At 39.8% G+C, this 20,107-nt stretch overlaps 1 protein-coding gene across 2 annotated transcripts in view; it reads right to left on the bottom strand.

Moving 5' to 3' along the window:
* DERA (deoxyribose-phosphate aldolase) overlaps window positions 1-20,107 on the bottom strand; it is a 57,540-nt gene that overhangs the window by 4,979 nt on the left and 32,454 nt on the right. For both annotated transcript variants that reach the window (XM_087767365.1, XM_087767364.1), the window contains exon 7: window positions 2,977-3,089. In XM_087767365.1, coding sequence (XP_087623491.1) covers window positions 2,977-3,089 — 113 coding nt within the window. The remainder of the gene's footprint in view (window positions 1-2,976; window positions 3,090-20,107) is intronic.

Raw genomic sequence — 20,107 nt, 5'->3', positions numbered from 1 at the left:
TTTGGTCAAGTGAACTGCCATGTATGTAGAGGCACACAGGCCAAGAAAAACCTATTTCTGAGGTAAAGCATGTCTTGAATCCCACGATCACCCTGCTGTGCAGAGCCAGCACTGAGGTGATTTGGCATGCACCCCTAATGCCAGTCTTTTGGTTACGTACCATTTAAATGCATCTCATTCTGAGACAGAGCTTGTAACACACAGCTATCAAATCCCTCAGAAAAAAATTCTGTCACCTGCATTAGCTAAAATGTTGTCCTGCAGCAGCTTACTAAACTCTTGAAAAACAAGGAGAATTGGGAAAAAGTGTTTCTGCATCAAGAAAAAAATTAAATCTGAACAATCTGTATGGTAGCACAGTGATTCTTTCTACGCTTCCCTCGGCCATAAGCCTTTACTTTGGGCACTCCTTCCTGTCAGCCACCTCCTGCAAGAATTATCGTTCTGAATTCTGTATATATGTTCCTGAGACCTCACTGCATTGAGGATTTCGTTGTAACTTATGGATATTATAGTGGAATCAAAAAGTATCTGTTTTTAAATGTTTGGTAATTTTTTTGTGGTGATTTCAGGATAAATAAACACAGAATAAATCCTTCTCTCACACTGACGCATTGTGATAGCAGCATATTTCCAATAAGATTATAAAGAACAATAACAGGAAAAGTTTGATAAATCCAAAACTCGAAGACTGTGTTTTTGTGGATGAATGGATGCGTGAGTGTATGCATACATCTATTAATGTTAGATTTCCAAAAGGAATTTAAACCACAGCAAGTGGAAAAGCATCTTCTAGACAATAAATTAAAATAGTGGGAATGCGTTTTCCCTCAGGAAGAGAAATTCTAATGAAACTAAAATTTAGATTTTTTTCCTAGAAATATTACAGCTCTTTGAGATAATCTGTGGCAAAAACACATAAAATAGAGTCAATAAGAGAATTAAAAACACCATGCAGAATTCCTTCCCCTTTTAGCAGATTCCAAAAGCTCTTTTCTTTGCAAAAAAGCTGACAAAGACCAGCCTGTCCTCTCCTCCATTTACCAGCTTGCCAAACAGCACATCTGACTACCATAAAAACGCAAAAAGGAAGGGGGGGTGGAATTTAATTCGAGAGCATTACAAAGTCCAGCTACCATTTTCCTGCTGTTTCACAGCATTTCATTACTTTGCTTAATAAGTTCATTTCCTCAAGAATTTTCTCTTCACCTTATATTATTAAAAGTAATAAGTTTTTCTGGATTGGGGGTTTTCCCAACAGAAAAACCAATTTATGTATGTCCTTCAATAATGACAGGAAAAGATTATTTTCCATTATATTGCACACTTTTCATATCACCACCACAGCTTATCATTCAATAAATGTTACTCTGCAACTTGTTCCTTTCCTCGAAGAAGTTTAATTTTTGTATTAACCTGTTTTTCCCAGCCAACGCCTTGCTAGAAAGCATCCCTACAGCAGCAAAATTAGTTTGTTAAAGAAACCATTTAGAAATCTCTTGTCACTGATAATATTGTCTTCAGTTAATAAAAGCACATAAAGTCAGTTTACATCTAATTCACTGACACACACATGCACACAGACATAAGCACTCGTTCCTAATAACACATTTTATACCAGGAATGCATCTTTTTAAAGCAAAAGGTGAATTCAACATTTATATCCAATTATAGGTACAAAGCTGTGTTAATGCAGCAGAGCCCAACCTCTGGCACACAGCTCGTGTAAGCAGCACCAGTGCCGGGGTGAGTCACCCGGCCCCAGGGATCTGCCTCCACTTGGCAGCAGTAATGGTGCTCCCGCAGAAGCAAGACTATGGGAGCTGCTCCAGTTGTCACGTTGCAGAGAGAGATGCAGGCTGGGGAAGGGAGGAGTGAGGACAGCCCAGGGATCTGCACTGGCCTCATCTAGATCACTAGAGAGAGCAGCTGAACACACATCTAGCCTGCTGTCATGTGCTCCTCAAGCTCCAATAGCCCCTGAAGCCATCTCAGCCCCTACCCCGCTGCTCATCCAATGTCCTAACGTCATACCTTGAAAGGCCATCTGCAGAAGGGACAGAAGGGTGAGCTGGAGAGGACAGAAGGGTGACCCAGAAATGAGGAGAGGGTCTTAGAGATACAGTTTCCTTCCCTGAGGCTGCAGGTGAGGACAAAGCCTGCTGCTGAACACCAGCACCAGATCTAACTGGCAGCCCCCACTTGCCTGTGGATAAAGGAGGAGAGAGGTGGCTTAAGTTTTCCTGGATAACCTCCTCCTTTCTTACTGTTTCAGCGCAAGGATAGATGCACGGATAGTTCATCACTGGCTCTGCCGTACACTCCCCTCTGCTCCTTGCCCCCACTGACCTCACTTGACAGTGACCTGGCAGATAAATGTTATGTACCAGGACATAATGTTCTTCCAGCTCTTGTCCCTCCCTCCCTCCATCGCAGACAACAGGTTCCAACTGGATCTGCCGCCTTGTCCCCTTGGAAAGCCCTCTGGCAAGGGAGGAAAGAGCAGAATTTATCTCTTGAGTTGCCAGAACAAAGTCAGAAAATACAGTTGTGTACACTGGACAGATTCTCAATGGCTATAAATTTGTATAGCTCCACTGAGGTTTATGGGAGTGCGCCAATCACTGTCGGCTTGAGATTTGCCGTTATTAATGGAGATGACCATTTAAATACCTTAACTGGTGAAACAAAACTCAAACCCAAATGCAGCTGGGGATGCATCAAGATGGCATGAGCTTTTAGAGAATGAAGAGACAGTTATTCAAGGGAGGAAAGCCAAAAGTGCCTTATTTTTTTAAGTATACAAATATTAGCAAATTAAATGAGGAATACAAGAGAGAAGTCCCATTACCTATTGCTCATATGGCCACAGAAGCTAATGTATGTGGATTTATATGTTCTGCATTTTGAAACTATTAAAGTCTTCTTTCCTTCTGAGCAGAGCCTGTTAATTTTTATGAAGGTATCAAGAATTACCTTGTTGCCAGTTTGCCAGTAGAAATCTCTAATGGCTCGCATCATGACTACTCCGACTGGAAAGGTTGCGTTTTCTACCTCCTTTCCTGTAGATGTCTTTATAAAATCAGAACCTGAAAGGAAGTAAAAAGCTTTATGGTAGTTTTAGAACAAGAGCCACTCTGCACATATGTAGTTCACACCCTCCAAAGATGTCCTCATGCTTCACAGTAGTTATGAAGCACTCCTTTACACGTACGTCCCTGTGGTGTCGGTGCTAACCTTGCTTTGGTTGAGGCTAGAGCAGGAGGATGATACCCATCTGGTTTCAGAGCAAGTCAGACATCCCAGCAGCTAAATGAACATCCCACCTCTTAATTCTTTGCGCTAGCTATCAGACCAACAATCTCTTCAGGACAGTCCAATATAATATATGTTTCCTGTACAGACACTCAATGTATGCGTGTATATACATTAGTAGGAATGTGTCTGACTAACCACAACAATGGAAATTATTTCCTCTGAACAATTTTTGCATATAAATCAACATTTGAGTATTTCCACAAGGATCTTTCTGAATAGAAACAATTTTCATCAGTTTTTTTAATTTAACTTTGCATCTATTTAGTTTCACATTTGACAGTCTAGTATTGTATCTCCCACAGCTGTTTAAAGTGAAAGGAAAGAAATCCCTTGTGTATTTACAAAACCTGTGTAATACTGTAAACAGGGGAAAAATTCCTTTCCTATGCATTTTGCAATTATAATATTGCAAATTACTATACTTAAAGCCATGGTCTGATATAATGCAGTAACAAGGTCAAAACATCTGCGTTATTTGAAGAAGAAGAGTTAGCCTTGGCTTTTTTTTTTCTGGTTTCTCACTTGTGAACAATATTCTCCACTGCCTGTCCTGAATACTTGTGTAGTGTTCTTGTGCATTCTTGCTATTCTGGGTTGGCTTAAAAAGAATCTTGCAGCACAATATAACAAAAAACTAAGAAACTAATCAAAAAATTTGCCTTGCAGTGTATGATCCTGCACTGACACAATACAATGACAAAACTTCTTTAATTGCATTAGGGCACACTTCATCCCTGGGAACCTACTTCTTAGAAAAGGTGTACTGTGGGATCATTAATTATCAAAAGTAATTGGGAGAAGAAGAGGGATAATTCAAACATCGTGTAGTAGTGCATCATCCACTTAAGTCAATTGCAACTGCATCTGCTTCCACTTCAAATTTGGCGTAGGGTCCATTTTGTCTCTTATTTGAATGATGATGCCTCTACAACATCCCCTAGAGCAGGCAAGGAAAGTTTCACTACTGGCTCAAACTAAAGAGTTGCCTAGACTACATTTTGATGGTGTGCTGTGGCACGCTCCAGAGACCTATCTTCCGGATGACACAGCTGATTGGCACACAGCTAGCTCTCAGCCGGATGGGGAGTGAAAACAAAGGCAGGCATGTTTCTGTGCCCTGTGATTTAAACGTAATCGAACGGTATCACTAACGTTGTGTCTTGTAAGACCACGGTTTTCTCTGTAGGCTTCCTGTCTAGGCACTAATTCAGCCCATTGGTGGTTAAATTGTACCCTCCTATGACAATTCCCATTCTAAAGAGAAACAGTTATTTGCAAAAAAAGTTCTAACTCCACAGACAGCGCTGTGTGCAAAAGAGGCAATTAATGGCTGATTGAGCTTTGCAAAGAACGGAGCACGTAGGAGAGACAATTGAGTTACACATTTCAGAGCTACTCCCTTCCAGAGAGACACTATGGACATCTGATAGTCACGTTAAAACATGTAACAGTGGAAGTGAAACTTCAACATTGCCAAATTATATTTTTAATTTCCCTTTCGAAATGTAGCACTTAAAGTCCTTCAGTGCAATACTTTTCATTATTTCTAGTATAAGGTAAGTCAAAGCTTTTATAAGTCTTATAATTACAAGTCTCTATGGTACAGTTTCATTAAAAACTTTCATTAAACAACAGCTGCCCTTGTATATGGTCTTCTAATCAATTTGGTCAAACAGAATGACTTCTAATCAGCTGTTGATAAAAATAGAAGATGAAATTTTAATTCTAATAGATTAACCACAAACTCAAGATAGTCTTCAAAATCCATCTAGCTCTATTCTCCAGTGGATTTAACGACTATTCAGCAACTCATTACTAAATAGAACAAGATGAACATTTTCCAGTTCATTAAAGAAATGTACTATGTATTTTTGCATTGTCCTCATGATTCGTTACAGGGAGTCTTAATTACAAGATAATGGATAATGGTTATTAAATGCAGACTCCAGTAATGAAGCTCTATTCATTTGCGAGCCTCAGAGACTGCAAAGAGGGGAAAATAAAATTACTAGCTTCAAAAGATTAACGGATCAAATTATTATTCAATTTTGAAAATCTCATTCAGACTTCATAGAAACAAGAACAGATTAAAAACTAGTATTAGTACAAAAGTAGTGCATTTATATATTTATTTTTAAATAATATCTTAAGGCTATTACCAGAATAATCAGCTTTAGATGTGATTATTAGACAAACATACAGCCAATTTAGTAGCATCCTCTAACAATGAAAACAACACATTTTTATTTCCTGAACAAATTCTATTTATGACACAAGAGCTTGCTAGCAGGATTGCATGCAGCCTCTCGCAGAAGACAGAAGATGCACGCTAGCAGAGAGCCCCACAATGGAAGGTGCTATTAACGTTTAGATTTCAGGAATGAAAAGAGGGATTTAAAAATCAACCACTGCCATAAAAAGCACCTCATTAAGTAGCCTTTATGCCAACCTTGTAATAATAGGGGAGTTTCACCAAGTCTGTTTCTTATTCAAGTTTTCAAAAACAAGTCTAAGGAATGAAGTTCAGCAGGAGTTTTATCTGGAAATTTAGGTGATGATTTAGAAACTGAGTTTCATCACCCATCTTCTCATCTTCCTATGAATGTATTCACTCAAAAAAATAAAGGCTGATGTTAAAATACATGCTGGATGGCTTTCCCTTTCCTTAGAGTCGGTTACATGATTTAATGAAACATTAAATCAAAGACTTAAAAAAATGAGTTCTTCAGGGTAGATTTCTAGGCCCAGTGAGCCTGGAATAGGCCACACTTTCTACTCTTTTCCAATGTGTAACCACAACAGTACATTGCCTTTCAAGGCAGTGAGTCATGTAAGGCGCACTGAATCAGTAAAGAGTGGAGACATCAAAGCGTTTTTGAAACACAGCAGCATTACACGCCTGCTTCAGGTGGGCTTGCTGCCAACCTAGTAACCCACCTGCATGTGATACATTACAGTGCCAGAAACTGGCAAGCACAAACGGCATCGGCTTACTTTAACCAGAGGTGGAAATCTGAATAAACCTTAAGAAATACGAACAGTGCTGCAGCCTCTGTTTGAGAAGCTCTCTCCAGTCGAGAGCAACTGAGCTCTCAGTGCTGTTGGGAGTCAGACCACTTGGGCTGCGGTCACACGTCTTGTGAAATCAGGTAGAGTATTTTAACATACTAAATCCCGTCTCCCCTTGCACTCTCACCCCCCCATACACACACGACCCTCAGCCGCTGCGCTCCACCAAAGACCACTCAATATAAGCCAGCTGAATGTGCACACGCTAAAAAGAAAATCAGCGTCTTCACAGAGTGTTGCCTGAGTCCTTACCTAGAGGTCAAGATGAAGTCCATTATATTATTTCTATTCTAAATACTCACACAGCCTTATTTATGGTAGCACCTGAGCAGAGGTGTAGAGCTGAGGTATACAGAAGCTGAGTGACTTGCCCAAAGCCTCTCAGCAAGCATTTGGCAGGGCAGGGACTGAATGCCCTGGTCTCCCGAAGGCCAGAAGAGCTGCCGTGACTGATGCACCCTCCTGCTATCCCCTGCATCATCTCAAAACGCTACAAAGCTTCCCAGTCCACATAACACTGAAGCAGAGCATGAGAACTAGAGAATCATATTTAGATGACAGCATCCAGGAAACACACTCTGGTTCCATAATTAAGCAATAAGGAATAATAAGCAGTATAGCAATCGTGTAATAATCACAACCTTTTCGTTGTGAAGGGTTTCAAATGCCCTTGGGGAATGATCACCTCCTGATAACTACAGACTCTGTGCTGTTGCCTTACTCTTAATAAAGAACAAAGATGGGTCTGACAGTTTTAAACAATAGTTTAGAGAGAGATGCTTGCAGAGGGACAATTATGCCATGCTACTTCATAAGTACTTGCAATGAGCACAAATATATCTTGGTTGCTGCAACTCAGATATAACAATATGCAGTGACACAGGGTGAACACATACCTTTCCAAGACTTCTAGGACTGGTGGCAAAAAGAGGCATGCTGCTGAGGGGACCTGCAAAAGCCCCTGCTGTTTGTGCTGACAAGGTAGCAATGATAAAATAGTACATTATCAAATGTGCATAAAGTCCCATTAGCAAGTCATCTTTCTATTTTATGAGTATCTAAAATAATGCTCTTAAGATTCACAGACAATTAGTCTGACTAGGGGCAAGCAGGTTATCAACCCTCTGAAAATAAGAGGCAGGGCAAGATATAAAAGGCTAATGTAGTAACTAATTGTTGTCAGTTGAGTCATCGTAATTGTCCACTTACATGTCCTTATCCTACTCCAGTGGCAAGATAAAACACCTCCCTGCTAGCTTACCTTTGCAGTTGAGGAGGAGAAGAGAATAAGAAGCTGTGACAGCTCACTTTAGCAGTAGCTCACCAAGTAGCTTTAACTCCATCACACACGGCTATGCTGCCAGACCACTTGGTTAGGTGCCTATGCATGTTTTCACATGCCTGTGTCTAAGCTACCATTTTGAAAAATGCTAGCTTATAACCTGGTCTTTTGTGAACCGCCTATTTTTTGCAATTCTTTTTGGAAAAGTGCCTGCATGGAGGGAAAAAAAAAAATCACATCATAGGGCTCCATGTTTAATGTCTATTTACAAATAAGACAACCTTTCTAATGACCCATCCTATCATCTCAGCTTGGTTTTCAAGACTCAGAATGGATGCTTCCTCTCTTGCACACCACCTCCGGTAATAGGCGTTCTGCAGGCCAAATGATGCCCTTAGGAACACTTAGGCATGCACAAGAAGGGACAAATTATTAAGTCCATACTTAGGCAAAATTCCCTGTAGATGATGTCTGAAAGAATCCAGCATTGCTGAATTATGCATAGCTCGCTAATGCACTATTATAGTGTCTACCACAGGTCTCCATAGAATACTATTCCTTAATTAGTGTTAGTTTCTTGTGTGTTCATTTAAAATATGTTTCTTTAGAAGGTTCAACAGAAAGATCCATACCACCTTCTGTTGCTCGTCTATATAGCATGGGCTCTTGCTATTTTTAGAGCATTCCTTCCAATCCAATCCTTATTTGGTACAGTGAAAGAGAAGATAAATAATTGGCACGTGCTCCAGGCTCAAAGGCCACAGCTGGAATCCCTGTCAATGGTGGCTCTTGCCTTTAGGCTTCAAACCACACTAAAGCACAGGAGGCAACATGCTCCCAGTCGCCTCCCATATGGCCAGGCAGAAGCAGCGTTGGGAGATGCCAGGGTGCAGGAGCAGTTCAGGCAATTACGTGCTGCTGGAACAGCCATTCCTCTTCCTCTCCAAAGAGGAAGCAGCAGGATATTCTCCCAAGAGCGACTAGTGGGACCACAAGGAAGCTTAAGGAATCCCTGTGTTGTTATCTGCTTGTTAAATTTCATGTTTCTTTACTGAGATCTCATTTTTCTTCTTTAAAACTGTGTACCATGTATTACACTCAAGGGCTTTACGGTGCATGACCTATATTAACCTTATTTCATTTTGCAGATGGCATTACTGGCACTGGTTAAGCAGTTTGCCTAATGACACATGACGAGCCGAAGAAGAAATAAATCAATGTATCCCAACACCTAATCCTAACCTTACTATAATCACTGAGAAAAAAATACATCTTTCCTCTCAGCTTACCCACTCGCAATGCTGTTTTCCTTTACAGACTATTCTGTGGGCTATTTTTTGCCACACCCCTTCTGATTTTGAGCAAGACGAGACATCAGTGCAAATTTCCTCTTTGCTCTAGCATAGGCTCAGCTTGAGAGCACACCCCAGTGCACCCAGGGCAGGAGGCAGTGCTGTGGCACAGCTCTGGCCCCAGATGCCCAAACCCGTGGCCTCCTCCGGCACAACACCCATGACAAAACAGAAGCAGGCAGCTGTGGTGCATTTTATCCAGTGGAGAGAAGAGTGAACAGGGACAAAGGGGTAGCAGAAGCAGTATGTGGACATAGAAGTGTGTCGGTTACTATTAGCTTTAAGATGTGGCAGTTCCATCAACTACCAAAATACCTGAAGAGTAAGGGGGAAAGGAGTAGAAGAACCACAAACAACTGAAAAAGGCATGGATAGTGTGCTAGTGGTGAGAGTAGCCGCAGCACCTGCATAAAATCTAGTGGTATTGCTCCGCAGCATGCATGGAGACACAGAGCAGCTGACCTGCTCCCTCTCATTGCCACCACCACCACTATCTCCACAATTACACACAGTGGCTACCTACAAAAAAGGCAGTCACATCTTTCAACACCTCATTCTGACTCTTTGCTGCAGATAGTGATGGCTGAATTCTGCAGACTGCCCTAAGTTCAAAAGTCATCATTTGCATAAAAAAAGCTACAGGTTCTAAAATAACACATTGTCTCTGTACAGGGATATGGATGTGGCCAGGGGCTGAGGGGGATGGTGACTTTCCCTGCTTTGGCAGAGTGTTAGTGTCCCACATATAGCAGATAAAGGCATGCTAGGTGTTTGAGAAGGAACCACAACATTCATTCTCATTGCTTAACTAGTTACACAGAGGTTGCTGCTAAAACAGGTTGTTGCTCCTTTATGGAGCAACATAAAGGTTGTCTTCTCCTTTCAGAATAGATGCAGGAACTCAGGTTCTCAGCATTGAGCCACATCCTCCTGCTGGGCTGACTGAAAAACCAAAATGCTGTGGGAGAAACTAGATTTGATTTGAAAATCTCACCCATTAAGGTTCCTTTATAAACACTGAAGTGCATTGCGTCATTTACTTGTTCACACTTAAACTAATCTAAACAACGATAAACTATCCTAAACTGTGATATAATTAAAACAGCACTGATCTAGGTCAGGCTTTTTCCCTCTTGGCATGCTTGGTTTTGGATCAATACATCTCAGCCTCAAAATGTTGTCCATGTACATATTACAGACTGAGGCTAAAACCCTGATATATCTACCAGTAATAGCACTGCAATTTGGAAGAAAATAATAAATATGCATGACTGCTTAGAATCACAGCACTACATGGCATATTGCATACCATGTTTTAGCAACCACAATTAGCTTTGTGCTTTTTAACATTGATAGCAACTTTGAAACAAATATGTCAACATTAAAACTCAGGTATGTTTACGTATTGTCTACTAGCTTGTAACAAAATTACTCAAATTGAAAATAGCTGTTTAAAATCCATTTGGAAATACTCCACACCGAACAAAGTAGGTAGAAAAGCAGTCTACTTTATCAAGAAGGTGCTATGAATTTTAAAGATTTAAAAAAAAACCCATACGTAATACAGCCAAAATCATGACACTTCAATGTCATTTTGAGTGTTTTTCAACACCTTATGATAAAAGCAGTTTAAGATTCTGTTCTGACTCTAACCCAGAGAAAGGCAGGATTGATTTTTGAGATTTAAAAGTCAAGTCTTAATGCCACAGTCAGAATCTGTCCAGCATCCAGCCTCTTTGTCATGCAGAGGACAAACAGCCAGCATCAGCCCCCCTTCCACACTGTTCCCTACACATAAAAAGGCAGCTGGCACAGGTGGAGGCTTCAGCACTGGGGAGGATTTCCAGTATCAAAGACATTTCCCAAGAGCACTTTGTGGCCAATGTCAAGCTTTTGGCTTTGCCTGAAAAAAAAAATATAAGGTGCCAAATCTCACCAGACTCAACTGTGATACGTTTGTTTCCTGGCTTTTACAAATCGGGTAGAAAAGGTTATTTAGGGACTTGTATAGAGGGCTGAATATTCCTCTTCCAGTAATCATGCAATTACTAGCAATATGTTAGGCACTTTTAGTTTAGTATTTATGATACTTGAAAGTCTTCAACACAATCAACTCAAACACATAGATTCTATCATGGACTTCGTGGGTGCAAGTGTTGGGCATTCTCCTGATGCAACAAATATCCAAAGGGTAACACCCTGGCAGGCCTTACCTACACGTAAGGCAGCACAGTAAAATGGCAAGATATGGTTGTTTTTAAAAGGTACCGATCTTACTTGCAGCTCCTGGTTCCCAGAAGTTTTTGCCCCTCAGAGTGTTTCCTTCTTCTCTCCCCACCTTGATAACAACATCTGGCAAAACGGCAAAAGCCCACGTGTGTAGACTGCACTGTGGGTGAGAACTTCCAGGTACTGACAGATGTTTTCACCACTGTCAGCAGGGTTGTTTTACAAGGTTTCTAGCTCTTCAGGTAGCCTGAATACCAAAAAGCCTGCCAGTCCCTTTCAATAAAAAACAACCAAAGCCCCTGACTGTGCAGCCACACTCCAAGCAGGAGGCACCTCTCTGCTGGGGGTCAGGGAAAGACACACTTCCGTTTTTTTAAGAAATCTTCCCCCCCCCACACTGTATTATTAATGATGCTTACATGGCAAAACTAACAATTTTATTTCAAAGGGATACTTTATGAAGGCATGCTGCCGATAAATTCAGTCAGACTTTTCTGGCATAACAATCTACTGAGCACTACTTTAAAAAATTAATGAAATCAAAAAGACCCTTAAGCACCATCAGAAATAGGCAGCAACTCATAAAAAGCTATTTAATATGCTGGGGCGTTGTTGCTCCACCTCCGTTTGTCAACAGCCTGTGTGTTGATCTGGTCACGGACTGCAATCACAGCAAGCATCTCAAACCAAAAGTAACAACAATCTGATTAAACAACTTCCTGGGTTTTGGTTAAAAATAATTGAAACTGATATAGAAATGCACATTTCGTTAGTCCACTGGCAAAATGAAGATGATATTTCAATCTTCAAATCTACATTTTATATATAGGTTTTATATTTTTAAAAACCTACACTAAATATATGTTATCATTTTGTACTTTGGCATTCCACTCTTTTTACTGAAATACTGTGAATGAAAGAAATTGAGTATCAAACTCTCTTTGTGTTAGATGTATATATATCCTCACAGGTATTTAGTGGCAAGTTATTAAAAGTCACTATTCATTGAGACAGTACATTTTATGTCTGTCTAATAGAAAAAAAAATCTATCCAAAGTTTGTAGCTTTGCATGGCAATATTTTAGAGACTCACTTTGGTATCAATGGCTTCTTCATCCACACTTACATGTTCAGAAATAGAAATGGTCAAGCAAAACATTACCTGTGTTTTACCGTGTTGTCACTTGCCAAACTGCAGCGGCAGTGACGGTGTCACCGTCACACCAGGAAGCACGACTGCCTGGTCTATACCTTTCCTTCTGTAATCCTAAGCTTCTGACATAAATAGCAAAAAGTTGCAGGACTGTCTCTCCATTTGAGTTTGGTCCTACGCATACTCTGTTTAGGTCATACAGAGCATAAGCAAAGCTACCCAAGGCTGCACCCCAAAGAAACAGATATTTTATGTGAACAGACAGACCCTAACCTGATAAAAGTAAAGCCTTGTGAGATCCACACTTTTAACTATGACTTCCAATGATATCTAAATTGGTATTAATATTTTCTGTAGTGACTCCAATTATTCAGTGTCAGGAGTGGGATCATGAGACATAGTACCATGTTTTGTGTTTCATACATATTCTGAAAGAAAACTATGAAAGTTTAAACACAATCCGTGGGTTTTTTGTTTTTAATAGCAGTCACTTTTAATTAAGTAAATCTTGATCATGCCATGAGACTAAAAATCAGGAAGATTAAAACCCCATCACTTGGCTCTTCTCTCCCCCATCCTGATAGCAATGCGTACATTCCAATAAAGCAGCTGTTTTTCCACAGGTACTGAATCACAGCTGAAGTTACGAGGAATTACGTGCTCAGCATTTCTCTACATCAAATCACATACAAAGTTATCTAATAAGTATTTACATTGGAAAACACTGGTCTAAAGTGGAGTATAGCAGTGTTGCATATCCCTTATCTATCAACTAAGCACAGTATTCACTTTGCTAGACATCTTCTGTAGACTGCTTTAAGGCCCCCAGACGTTAGTCCAAAGCAAAAACACTTTGTCTCCATTTAATTACCTATCTTTTCAAACTTACTGTGATCAAAATGACTGAATTAAACAAAATGGTTACTAGTGACAGGGGACCGTTGTTAATCAGCAAACTAAGGTGTGTGTATGTGCATAGAGTTCAGAAGAAAAAGATGCTGCTGCATGCTGTTTGCTTCTCCAATGTGAATTTATAAAGGGGAGTGAAAGTGTAATATCAAGTGAATTAGCAAGAATTAAAAGGATTAAAATCCCAGGAACCAATGAAGTCCAAGAGAAATGGAAAATGGATTCAGCCCTAAAAAGATAAAATTATTTAACAACTTATTAAAACAGTTCATCATTGTAATTAAAATCCAAGTGCCTAGAAAAAAGTGGCACAAGAAAGGTAATTATTTATGAGGAGATTTTAAAAAGCCATTTATTGTGAATTTGGGAGAGAATCAGCCTGAAAGAACTGGTAGCAAAAAGAAATTGTTTGTTTATTCATAAAATTTATTTTGGTCTAGCATACCACTAAGAATGCCTAACATCTGCTCAATGACAGCTGTAAGTAACATTAGGAACACTCAGCCAATTTATATCTTTCCTTTTTATTAAAAAATAAACAGGTCTTTTTAAATTATTCACTAGTAAATTAACATAAAAATCAGTGCTGTAGCAACTCACATTTTGTGGAAAGACGTCTGCAAGCTTTGTATGATCATGATGATCTAAACCTTTCTATGTTTCACTGACTACTTTACTCTACGTGGTGTCCCACCTAATCTAGCAAATGAAAACATAGAAAACCTACAAGCCATACCGGAGTCACGGCCGTGAATAATACAGAATGCATCACTTAATCCTCAAATGCCATATTATCTGCCTCCTTCCAACTTGAACGGATTCTGTTCTTACCTTCCCTTTGCCTTCCGCCATTTAAAAATTCCACTCAGATAATGTCAGATCCTCTCCTGCTTCTGTCTTTCATGAACCAGACATTAGACAATAACCTCAACTGGCAGAACCCTTCTCTGAATTATTTCTGGGTAACAAAATGCAGCGGTGTTACTAATTAATAATTATTTGTTCTCATCTGCAGCATTTTCTTACATAGATTGCAAAGTGCTCTGCATGTTCCTGTGTTTCACTCCAAAATTGTGTTCTTAAGACAGTAAAAAAGGCACAGGAACCCTTCAAACCTAAAGGCTTCTCTTTACCCCTCACTAACACTTTTTTTGTACTTAATCTCTTGAACATTTCAGCAGAAAAATATATTACTTTCTACACGGGTTTCTCTCCTGCCTTCAGTTCTTCCTTCCTAATACAAGCAAGTCCCTGCAAATGAACTCACCAAGAAGTTGTTCAAAAGCACAGAGTAGCTCTGTTTATTTTATTAGGATTTTTTTGTTTTACTTCTAAGCAACAAAGCAGCATTTCTGCAGTACACTCTGGAGACAGTTACTTTAAAGCTAAGCGAGCTGTAATTCTAAGCCAGGCACTGGAAATCGCTGGAAATGGCATCATTACAATAGCACAGGGTCCATCCAGCTGAAGTTCCCGGAGGAGCCTGCCTCGAAGCTGCAACTGTGCTGCAACTGGCAACCAAGCAAACTGCTGTGAAGCTAAATTTGCTTACATCCAGAGTAGCTGCAAACACAGTACCTGATTACAACATAAATGTAACCAGCTAGCTATCAACAGCATGTATATGGCATCTTGTTATCAGAGCACCACTTGAAAATGCTACCCCTCCTCTTACTGAGGACTAGAAGTCATGAGAAACATGGCACCCCCTTCCACCACACCCCACCAAGCTGCTTTCTCATCCTAGGGCTTGGGGTCGTTTCAAAGCTCCATTTATGCGTAAGGCGCTGTGTTTCCTTTGAGCTCTCTACACATCCATTTTCCAGGAGCAGTGGGAAGGAGGCTTTTGAAAATATATGATTCATAATTTTGTATTGCATAATTTAAGTTTAATGTGCTGCACAGAATACGGAACGTCATAATTTGTTTCCTTTTTGGTCCATTAGAGATGAATTAACAAATCTTCTTGATAAACTACAAGACTTCACCTCTGCAATGTTTGGGATAGGCTGGTAAGTTGGACATTAGATTGGCAGTATAACTGCAAAGGTGATGGAAGGAAGGCTTTTTGCTTAAGAAAAAGTCCTGGCATCATCCAGGAGGAACCTTTTCTACGTCTCAGATTTAGGGAGAACTCAGATTCAGGAATCAGCTGCAGCTGTACACTGCAGGGACATCACTTTACAGCACAAATGCTAGAAGGGAAGAAACAGCAAAGGTGCAAATGACAATCAGATGTCAGATCCCTGTTGACTTGCCACGAAGACTATGGACTTTGCTGTCATCTTTGTCTTTGAAAACATTCTCTCAAAAGCAGGACTATTACAGACAGCTCTGGGAAAGCTGTTGTCTCTGGTAACTACAAAGTAAGCACCGTCAGAAACTAGAAATTGTCTTATCTGAGAAATGCTGAAATTAAAAACTACCATTTCAGTAAAGGAATAAAAAAAATATAAATCAGGAACTTCTCCCAGGGGATGAAATTCCAAAGTATAGTATCAAAGAAGGGAGTATCTTCTGTTCTTGTTAACATCTTCCCAACATGGTTTGCACTTTGGCAACATGAATCAAAGATGTGCAGAAAGCCTGGGAGACAGGCTCCAGGTAACCCAGGTAACTACCAAGGAAGTTCGAGTCCCTTGTGTAACTCACCAAAAATACTGCAAGCAACCACAGAGGCAAACTAGAAAAAGCCACAGAGCTCTCTTTCCGAATACCACTGAAAAGAACGCATTCCTGAAGAATATTGCTACATCCTATGGTCATATTTTGATTGATAGAAACTTTTTCCTTTGAGAAGAGACTGACAAAGTCTATTAAGACGACTTTTTAAATTCCGATTAAAACCTTACATTTACAAGGAAGGGAAAATGTTAAACACAAGCATAAATGCCTGCATTTGAATAAGCAGTCCTGTCTAGCTCAGTGAGGAACGTGTTTGTAGCATCATGCAACCTGGCAGTCAGCTTGGGTAGTCAGCCCGTTTCTCTGCACTTAATGATGTAACACTTTGAAATACAGCATCAGCACCGTTAGGACATGATCTGTTAAAAGTTAGTGGATGTCTTTATATTGATCTCAGTGTGTTTTAACATCCAGTTTATCGGTAAGGAAACTATCCATAACCTCCTTATGGCAAACTTCTTGTTTCATACGACTAATTTTTGTCCCACTTTTATGTCTCAATATGTATTTCACTTATGTTTGTGTCCATCTCGTTATGCTTCTTTGTTTTACACTGTATTTCTGTTCCTTATGATTAAATGGGTTTACTCAAATGAGTGTCCATAGTGTTTTAAAATAACCTATTGATGTTCAAGATCACATATTCCTAGCGTATTTTTCCATTCAACATCTTTCTCTTTAGAAGTCTAATGTCACATTTCTGCTGTCATGAGCATATACCTTCAAATTAGATAGGCACAATCACTAGGCCTTGCCACCTTAAAAAGCAACAAAAAAAAAATCCCAGGACCTGCAACCCTAAAATCACGCTTAGTTTATTTCCACATCTATATTAAGTTTCTGTTAAGGGATTGGATTTTCTAACTAGTGTTCCTACTTGCAGCCTCTTAAAAGATACTTTAATATTTCATAAGCCAATTTTGTATAATTGATAGATACAGTAAATTAAATATTTATTTCTATTTTTCACCGGTTTAGTCGAATTTAACACCTGCTGCTAACACAATAAAAAAACAACCTGAAATAACAGAGAAATAAATAGCACCCAGTACATCTATTGATTTTACATAATATTTCCATGTTTTAAAATTGCATTCTCTCAAACCATTACCTTCAATGCCGGAGCTTCACAGATGCAAAGTTTTTCGCTATGAAGCCGTGTTATTTTGATGGCATGTTTGACTAGAACTATTCACTGTGCAACGATTTCTGAGTCTGAAGTGATATGAAACTTCGGAAGTTTTAACTCAAATTCTAACAAATTATTTAACATAGAAACAAGGTTTCATTCATGGGGAAAATTAACACAACAGGCGTGCTTTCTCACCTCTCTGCATCAGTTATTATAAATTGAAAGTATACCATTTAGATATTCCTTAATTAACATGTTTTGCAAAGATCTTGAATATCTGCAAAAGAAAAATGCTATTCTGGCATTTAGGATAGTTTGTTGAAGGTTAACCCCTCCCAACAGTATGTTATACTGTCAGTACCTGTCTACTCTCTGTAACCTACTATTTCACAACCAGTTTCAAAGGCTGAAGCAGAAAGAACAGCCACTTTCTTACAGGTCAAGAAGCAGAAATCTGCAGATCAGGGTTCAAACCCTTCTCTGAGGTCCAATGACAAGTCCTGGGATTTCTGGGGAGTTATCACACTCCTGCTACTCTACGATTTCTTGTAGGGGCATACTGCTTATTCCATTTTGCTCAGTGCAGGGAAAACACCAAGGCACAGCAAAACTCTCTCATTTAAAAGAACATTTTGGGTGGAGTGCTATGAAAACAGCTGAAGGGAGGTGACCTCCCTGCTGCTACAGGCAGTGCCAGTCCATCGTGCAGTGCACGACACCATCACCCCAGAGTACCGCAGCAAGCTGTGCCAGCTCCCGCCTTCACTGTCACTCCCAGGGTCGGCTGTACTAGTAAATCAGAGTCAGCAGCTCCCACCAGAAAATTCCCAGACTTTCTCTTGCTCCAGTTCCCAATTTCAGTTGTGACCAAGGGTACTCCATCTTCATGCAGACAAGGAAAATTTCTGCCTTCTAGTGAGAAGAACATATTTCTACTTATATTTTAATTTACTACATCTCACAGAGGTCCTATAAAATGTACAACGTCAATTTTATACATGGAAAAACAGAGAAGGTAACAGAGTTGTCAAAGGTGACGACAAGTTAGGAGTCCCTCTGCTGTCTTGAACAATCCTACCTGTCTTCTGGCTTTCTGACCTATCTTGGTAGTCTTCTGGTGAGAAATGCTTGGAAATAGCACTTTTTCTATTTGTAAATAGAGCTGGTGGAGTGAGAAAGTCAAGAGGTGTTGTGGATAATTCAAAATCAAATAAACAGGTACAGAGCTGACAGATGTTATCTGTTTTACACTGGTATTTCTTCTTTGACTTCAGTAGAGGCTGTATATTGCTATTTTCTGATTACAGTAGAACACCATTAATAGAACAGACCTTTCACAAAATTAGCAAACTGAGTTGCCAGGCATCCTGGTATGACAAATATGAACGGCCCCAGATAACCATCTCCCCTCAGATATGGCTGTATAGGCTAGCACACAGTTCAGTAAGCACATAAATAAATGCATAACAAAATGTGGCATCACATGCACATCTGGGTTTCTAGCTTAATGAACTACAAATAAATGAGGTTTTACTGTATACACTCTAACTCTGTTCTCTCTTCACAGACTCTTTGTATCTTTTTTTCCCCCAACATCTCTGTTTCTCTTATGTATTACTTCTGTCCTCTACTTACCCATAGAAGGTTCTGTTACTCTTTTGACTTTACTGAAAAGACTGTTCATTAGAGCCTGCCCTAGTGTTTCTTACCCACTTTCCATTCCTTCACTTCTGATTTCCTATACATCCATTATTGAGTTCCAGACAGATTTTTAAGTCTCATTTTGCATTTCTTCAAAGTCTGCTTTACTCAAGCCCAACATTTTTTTTTTGTGTTACTGCTCTTTGTATGGACTCTCATCAGTAATTCAAACCTGGGGATATTGTGATTACATTGTTAGAACTTTTCAACTCCAAGCTTATCTATCATGCCTATATTATTTCTAGTGATTAGCTGCAGTATCACTGTTAAGCCTGTGGGCAATTACATCATTTAAGGGAGCAGCCTTGTACTGCCTTACTGAACATGCAGCTATCTAAATTTTTATACTACTGGCTTTTTCATTTCCCCCCACTCTGTACCAGAATATATGAAGTCACTTGTTCCTGTACAGACCTCTTTTAGACCGATTTATTTAAGGACCTTCCATATTGCCAAGATCATCTATTGATCTAACTCGTAATCCAAACCTTTTCCCATCTATAATATCATTCAAAATTTTGAGACAGACCATGTCACTCGGACCTGCTTTGTATCTTGGTTTTCCACAGCATGTTTTGTGCTCATTCCTTGCACTAAACTTTCAGTGATGTTTACCAGAGCTCTGAACATGCAGAACAACCGCAGACTATGCAGAATGCAAGACACCTGCTGCAGCAGGCAGACACGAAAGTTATCAACTACTAGACAAAATTCCATAGTGTTAATTACTGTCCTGATGAGCCTCTAATAGCAGTCAACTGCAACCACTTCTACATATTCAAGACAGTAACCAAGGCTATGTGCCTAAAATGACATACAACACTGCACCTGCATCATGCAAAGTACTGAAGTAGTACAAACTCTGCAAGTTCAAATTTATCTAAAAATTCTGAAGGAATGGGCAGATCTTTGGACAAAATGAGGTATTGTCTGCATGCATGCAGACAGAAGAGAGCTGACATAAACATCATTTTATGCACTCTCAGTAAACTGACAGAAATTCAGAAATGTGCTCATGCCCACACTAGATCTAATCTGTACTGCCAGAAGATCACAGCCAAAGAAAGTTGGGATTATTCTCTATCATTTGACAACACAGGTGGGAGAACTCCCTCTGCACTGTGCTTTGTTCTCTGAAGACAAGCAGTCAGACACAAGAATACGCTGCATTTCAACATCTACCTTCCCCAGCCAGTGAGTGCAGCTCAGCCAAGCTGGAACAGCAAGCAAGCCCCATCACACCTTGGACTCACTCTGACCCTGCTTGGTTGGAGGGA

This window comes from Nipponia nippon, unplaced genomic scaffold (genome assembly GCF_047370975.1).
Source record: "Nipponia nippon isolate SJK-2023a ecotype South Korea unplaced genomic scaffold, ASM4737097v1 scaffold_3, whole genome shotgun sequence".
NCBI lineage: Eukaryota > Metazoa > Chordata > Aves > Pelecaniformes > Threskiornithidae > Nipponia > Nipponia nippon.
Note: the sequence above shows the minus strand (reverse complement) of the source record. Positions and strands in the feature narration are given on the sequence as shown.